Source organism: Mandrillus leucophaeus, unplaced genomic scaffold (genome assembly GCF_000951045.1).
Source record: "Mandrillus leucophaeus isolate KB7577 unplaced genomic scaffold, Mleu.le_1.0 Scaffold58, whole genome shotgun sequence".
Lineage (NCBI taxonomy): Eukaryota > Metazoa > Chordata > Mammalia > Primates > Cercopithecidae > Mandrillus > Mandrillus leucophaeus.
In genome coordinates, this window is record NW_012106252.1 from 272,182 (window position 1) to 279,181 (window position 7,000).

Genomic DNA, 7,000 nt, shown 5'->3' on the forward strand with positions numbered 1-7,000 from the left:
TTTTTTTTTTTTTTTTTTTTTAACCTCAAGCAGTATTTGTCCTGGAAGAATGCATATGGAACTAGAGTTTGAAACTTGGACTTGCATATACCATGGGTTCCCTCAGGCCTCAAGGAATCTTGCATTTCCTCTGACATCAGAGAATGTACTCCAGCCCCTAGGAGGAGCTCCCCCAGGAAACATGGCCTGCATTTCCATCAGAATTGCTCTCTGTAAGGATGTATATAGCTTCAGAATCCTCTCTGCTTTGAAACAGAGTGTCTCAGACAAACCACTTCCCCTTTAAAAGCACTAGATATATCTTTCACTGTGGAAATAGGTGTCAACTGTCAGTCAGGATGCCTTTTATCCCCTGTGACGGTGGAATAGTGATTTCTCACCGAAATCAGGGAGAGCCACTAACTCTGACCTCCACCAACCCAGAGAGATTGCATGGTTCTTCAGTGGAGATCAGATGTTTGGAATAACACTTCATCTTCTTATTTTTTAGACTCATGTGGCTGGGTGTGGTGTCTCACGCCTGTAATCCTAGCACTTGGGGAGGCCAAGGCAGGCGAATCATGAGGTCAGGAGTTTGAGACCAGCCTGGTCAACATCGTGAAACCCCGTCTCTACTAAAAATACAAAAAAATTAGCCGGGCATGGTGGCGGGCGCCTGTAATCCCAGCTACTCAGGAGGCTGAGGCAGGAGACTCACTTGAACCCGAATGGCAGAGGTTGCAGTGAGCTGAGATCACGCCATTGCACTCCAGCCGGGTGATACTGCAAGACTCCGTCTCAAACAAATGAAAGAGAGAGAGAGAGAGAGAGAGAGAGGGAGGGAGGGAGAGAGAGAGAGAGAAAGACAGAAAGAGAGAGAGAGAGAGAAAGACAGAGAGAGAGAAAGAAAAGAAAAGAGAAAAGAAAAGAAAAGAAAGAAAGAAGCCATAATGGGAATGTTTATGTGGTAGAAAACTGGCAAATGCTAAACTCAGGGCTTTTTCCCCCCCACAAAGAGTCAGTTTATCAGCACTGGATGTAACATAGTTCTTAAGAGCATTGCTGCGGAAGCCAGCCTGCCTGCCTGGGCTTCCGTCCTGGCTCAGCATGTACTAACCTCGTTGGCCTAACCATTTAACTCAGCACCTTGGTCTCTGCATCTACTATTTCTGTAAATAGCAGTAACTACCTCACAGAAAAGCACATAGCACATGGCCTGGCATGTACTGTTTAGTAAATGTTAACTCTGATTATTATTAAGCTGCCAGAGATAACCTATTTGTAGATTATAAAACAGAAACTCAGATAATTGATATGACTTGCCAAGGACATGTAGTTGGTGGGTGGTAGAATGAGGGCTGGAGCCCGGTTCCCAGGGTGACTTTTCATTACCCCACAAAACAGGCTGTTGAATCATCTGTTTCCTTTTTTCATACAGCATACATCATCTTTTTTTTTTTTTTGAGACAGGGTCTTACTCTGTTGCCCAGGCTGGAATGCAGTGGCATGATCTCAACTCACTGCAACCTCCTCCGCCTCTCACCTCAGCCGCCTGAGTAGCTGGGACTACAGGTGCACGCCACCACGCCCAGCTAATTTTCGTAATGTTTTTGTAGAGATGGAGTATCCTTGTGTTGCCCAGGCTGGTCTTGAACTCCTGAGTTCGCCCAGGAGTGATTCGCCCACCTCGGCCTCCCAAAGTGCTGGGATTACTGGTGTGAGCCACCATGCCTGGCCCCATACATCTTTCTTTATGTTACCTCTTCTGCTTCACACTAAGAAAACTCTTTGCTCAAAGCCTATATAATTCAGACTTTTCACGAAATTCAACTGTCCTACGCTTTAACCCATATGAAATAGGCTTTCCTGTATTTTCAACTCACTGGTAGGATTTTTTTCTGTCTTCCCCCTTTATGTAGATGATCCAAAGTCAGAGAGAAGGGTTGGGAGGATGAGTAGCCTCTGGCTTCCTGAATAGCCTGGGGGAAAGCAACTTCTGATGGACAGATATTTCCAGAGCGAATGCCAGCCTCTTTTTCTTGCCGATCTCCTCTCTATATGGTTCTTACCACTTAAAGACGAGGTTGAGCCAGTCTCCAATCACCGCTACCCAGAGGAGTTTAATGCCCACAGCTTCCTGAAGATGGAACCAGATGGGGAAGAGGACGTAGAAGGCATTCCTGAGGTCTGCAATCACGGACACCAAGATGAACCAGTCCTGGGAGTCTTGGTAATTCACCTGGAGGTAGTGTGTTGACTGGATCCCAAAGTCATGGAGAACATTCATTCCTTCCTCCATCCTCGTTTCCCTTGGCACCTCAGGAAGATGTCAGCAGAGCCCTTGCAGTTATTCCAGGCTTGGTGGTGATTGCTCTGCTATCAGTCTGTGCCTTGCCCCTGTTTTATATGCCCTGTATCCAGTATTCAGGTCAACCCAGCCCTGATCTTTGGACTCAAAAACCACTTTTGTCTAAAATGTATTGATCAAAGGTGCATCACCAGTAGGTTGATGCGAACATGTTCAGGGTGATTTACGTAAAATAGAAAAACAGGCACACAAAAACAGCCTGATCGGCCATGTACTCAGCAGGGCCAATGATTAACTTTGGCATGCTTCTTGGCAGTGCAAGGGGTTGCCCTCCTGGTCCCCGAAACCAGGCCAGAGACACAGGACAGAGTCTACATCCACGATGATTCTTGCAAAGATGTCAGATTTTCTATGCCTGCAACTGTACTTATTTGGGGACAAAGAAAAATCTTGGTGCTCTAGCTGCTCAAGTTTTAAGTTCTTAATTTTAAAATTAGTAAGTTCTAGCTGGTTGTGGTGGCTCACATCTGTAATCTCAGCAATTTGGGAGGCTGAGGTGGGAGGATCCCTTGAAGCCAGGAGTTGGAGACCAGCCTGGGCAACAAAGCAAGACCCCCATCTCTACACAAACATTTAAAAAATTGTTTTGGTGTGTGTGGTGGTGTACTCTTGTAGTCCCAGCTATTCAGGAGGCTGAGGAAGGAGGATTGCTTGAGCCCAGGAACTGGAGGCTGCAGTGAGCTATTGTCCCACCACTGCACTCCAGCCTGGGCAATCGAGCAAGACCCCAATCTCTAAAAAAACAAAACAAAAGAAAAACAACAAATAAAATACAGTAACTTCTATTGTACTGGGGACTGTCATCTTGCTGGCCTTTCCTTAACTGTGTTAGAGTCTAGGGTCTGCCTCTGGTTTGGGAAATCAACCCCCTTCCTGGTATTGGCCTCATATCTCTTAGGATCATAAAGTAATCATTTTTTAATGCAGTGATTAGTTCATTTAATGATCTTAAAGTTACAGCCCTTGGTGTTGTTTTCTTTTTTAAAATTTCTCTCTTTTTTTTTTTTTTGAGACAGGTTCTCACTCTGTCTCCCAGGCTGGAGTGCAGTGGCATAATCACAGCTCACTGCAGCCTCAACCTCTTGGGCTCATGTGATCCTCCTGCCTCAGCCTCCTGAGTAGCTGGGACCACAGGCACACGCCATCATGCCTGGCTAATTTTTCTATCTTTTGTAGAGACGAGGTTTTTCCATGTTGCCCAGGCTGGTGTTCAATTCCTGAGCTCAAGAAATCTGCCAGTCTTGGCCTCCCAAAGCTCTGGGATTACAGGTGTGAACCACCATGCCTGGCCAAGTGTTTTAACTCATACGTTTAAGCAAAAGAATGAATGTATAGTCTTCCTGTGCAACAATATGATGAACATATGGTTCTAAATAAGAATATCAGCAAATTGGTAACTGGAGACTTAAAGACTTTGTTTGAAACTTTCAGTTATTTTTGAAAAAGGGCTTCTATGTTTTGAGCTTTCTTTTATATATGTGTGTGTGTGTAGATACACAAAAGAAAGCTCAAGATACACTGTGTGTGTGTGTGTGTGTGTGTGTGTACTGTATATCAGCCTACAAATAGTAGAGAGACCAAAACCCTCCCACTGAGGTCACAGAGGACTATGAGAGGAACCAGGGAATGAATCAGGTAATGAATTCATGCATTTTTAAAAATACAGCTATTTAATCATGCTTCATATCACTATTATTATTTAATTATTTATTTATTTTTGTAGAAACAGGGTCTCACTATGCTGCCCAGGCTGGTCTCAAATTCCTGGCTTCAAGTGATCTTCCCACCTCACCCTTGCAAAGTGTTGGCATTACAGGCATGAGCCACTGCCTCCAAATTCATGCATTTTTGAGGATAAGAGCCAGGGGGAATAAAATGTTTAAAAACTTGCCTGAATTTCCCATCATTAAGTCCATATTGACATGTAAGGGGTAGCTGGGGACAGAGAAAAGAAACTCAGAGCTAATGAATCTGTGGCAAAGGTTGACAGCATTCCATGCTGGAAATGATTAAAACATCCTCCAGGAGGTATGACCTGGAGTCTCCTCCCCACCCCACCAAGGGCTCCCACCCAGCCCATGCTGACTCCAATTGCCCTTGACTGCATAGTTTCTGCTGGTCCAAGCAACCTTCTCCTGCCACGCCTAACCTTGGAGAGCAGGTAATGTGGTGGTAACTGTGGGTGGGTACAAAGTAAGCCCATGCGTGGTAGGCAGTGCTGGGGCATGGGGTATATGTGATCTGCACTGTCAGGGCTGCTGGGCCATAGGTAGGGAGCCTCCCTCTACCCAGATAAGCCTCTGTTGTGGAGGAACTATTGCAGTGACCTCTGGGATGAGAGTTTCTATGGTCTGAGGTGAGTCAAGGTGAGTCTAAAAAAATATACAAAGGCCACCGTCTGGGTCATGGCAGGGCAGCTAGGAGCCAGGGTCTCTGAGTCGGGAGGGGTTCTATCATCATGTGCTCAGCACATGGGGAGCAAATGGAGGGCCCTATTTTCTGAGAAGCCTCAGGGAGAATGCCCCTATAGATGAGGAGTTGATAAGTGATGGAGCTGACATCCCACTCTGGGCATCCAGGGGCAGTGGGAGTCTTCCTGGCCATTGGCCAGCAGGCAGGGGGACCCTCTAGATCAGAGCAACCTCATAGTCTTGACATGATGAGCTAGTCCTCACCTTTCCACCTGCCAGCCCCTTTCTGCTTCCTCCAGCATGTTTTTATCTGTGGGAGAACAGGCGAAGCCCCAGCTTGTTAGAAAACTGACTGCATCAAGACACTGTGGATTCTCAAAGGTCTTGTGGATATATGAGGTGAGTGGCTAGAAGTTTTGCTGAGAATCCACTTGTTTATCTGTTTATTTATTTGAGATGGGGTCTCACTCTGTTGCCCAGGCTGTAGTGCGGTGGCACCATCATAGCTCACTGCAGCCTCAATCTCCTGGGCTTAAGGTATCCTCTTGCCTCAGCCTCTGGGAAGCTGGGACTATAGGCCCACACCACCAAACCTGGCTAAGTTTTTATTTGTTGTGGAGATGGGGGGGTGGTCTCTGTATGTTGCCCAGACTGGTCTCGAACTCCTGGCCTCAGGTGATCCTCCTGCTTTGGCCTCCCAAAATGCTGGGATTACAGGTATGAGTAACAGTGCCCTGCAGAATCCACTCATTTAAAGAACCATCTCCAGAGAGGGGTTCCCGCCATCTCCCTCTAACTCCTGTTCTTTTCCCTTTTCAAGAAGTGCTCTGGTTTAATTCAACCAACGCTTCCTGAGCAAAGCACCATGCCTGGCTCTCTGAGGAATTAAAAGTTAAAAGCCAGGCCAGGCATGTGGCTCACACCTGTAATCCCAGCACTTTGGGAGGCCGAGACGGGTGGATCACGAGGTCAGGAGATCGAGACCATCAGTGAAACCCCGTCTCTACTAAAAAATACAAAAAAAAAACTAGCCGGGCGAGGTGGCCGGCGCCTGTAGTCCCAGCTACTCAGGAGGCTGAGGCAGGAGAATGGCCTGAACCCGGGAGGTGGAGCTGGCAGTGAGCTAAGATCCAGCCACTGCTCTCCAGTCTGGGCGACAGAGCAAGACTCTGTCTCAAAAAAAAAAAAAAAAGTTAAATCCTAGCTCTCTTCCAGGACTTTGGTGGTCTAGTGGGACAGGGTGGCCTGACATTTACAAAACTATGTAAACTGGAGGATCCTTATGTAAGTGACAAGCTACAAGTCCGCCAAAAGTCACTGACATAAGGCAGATTGATTAATAGGAGAAAAGGAATGCAAATGTATGTAACATGTATACATGGGAGGCTTAAGAATGAAGATCCAACTTCCCAGTGAGGTATGGAAGCTCATCCACCATCTTGAAGTTACAGAAAGAATGGGTAGCTTGGATTCTGTTAAAAACAGGTCATGGGAAGGGGGAGAAGAGGAATTCTATCGAAGGGCAGAGGGAGAATGATTGGATCGAGGAACAAAAATTAACTTGTAAATAGTTCTCCCTGGATTTTAAATGGTCCTCAGAGACAGTCATTATCTTGAAAAAGGGTCATGTTGAGACTCTTTTTATGGCTACATTTTTGGTCTTCTTTCCTGTAATGGATAATGGGATAAAGGAAGGAGGAGAAGAACAATTGTTCTTGTAAGTCAGTCCTATTTTCTTTTTTTTGAGACAGAGTATCACACTTATTGCCCAGACTGGAGTGCAATGGGATGATCTCAGCTCACTGCAACCTCCACCTCCTGGGTTCCACCGGTTCTTGTGCCTCATCCCCCCAAGTAGCTGGAACTATAAGCATGTGCTAATTTTTAAATTTTTTTGGACAGATGAGGTCTCACTATGTTGCCAAGGTTGCTCTCGAACTCCTGGCCTCAGGTGATCCTCCTGCTTTGGCCTCCCAAAATGCTGGGATTACAGGTATGAGTAACAGTGCCCTGCAGAATCCACTCATTTAAAGAACCATCTCCAGAGAGGGGTTCCCGCCATCTCCCTCTAACTCCTGTTCTTTTCCCTTTTCAAGAAGTGCTCTGGTTTAATTCAACCAACGCTTCCTGAGCAAAGCACCATGCCTGGCTCTCTGAGGAATTAAAAGTTAAAAGCCAGGCCAGGCATGTGGCTCACACCTGTAATCCCAGCACTTTGGGAGGCCGAGGCGGGCAGATCACC

The 7,000-nt window shown here is 46.3% G+C and overlaps 1 protein-coding gene and 1 long non-coding RNA gene across 2 annotated transcripts in view; one reads left to right on the forward strand and one right to left on the reverse strand.

Annotated features, from left to right (window-relative positions):
- The window catches only part of G6PC (glucose-6-phosphatase, catalytic subunit), a 15,810-nt gene extending 13,451 nt beyond the window's left edge, over nt 1-2,359 (reverse strand). The window contains exon 1 of the mRNA XM_011998757.1: nt 2,049-2,359. Within this exon, the coding sequence (XP_011854147.1) occupies nt 2,049-2,278 (230 nt within the window). The 5' untranslated portion in view covers nt 2,279-2,359. The remainder of the gene's footprint in view (nt 1-2,048) is intronic.
- A 2,083-nt stretch (nt 2,360-4,442) lies between these two features.
- Nucleotides 4,443-7,000, forward strand: part of LOC105552933 — a 30,649-nt gene continuing 28,091 nt past the window's right edge. The window contains exon 1 of the long non-coding RNA XR_001008083.1: nt 4,443-4,508. This is a non-coding gene — a long non-coding RNA (uncharacterized LOC105552933). The remainder of the gene's footprint in view (nt 4,509-7,000) is intronic.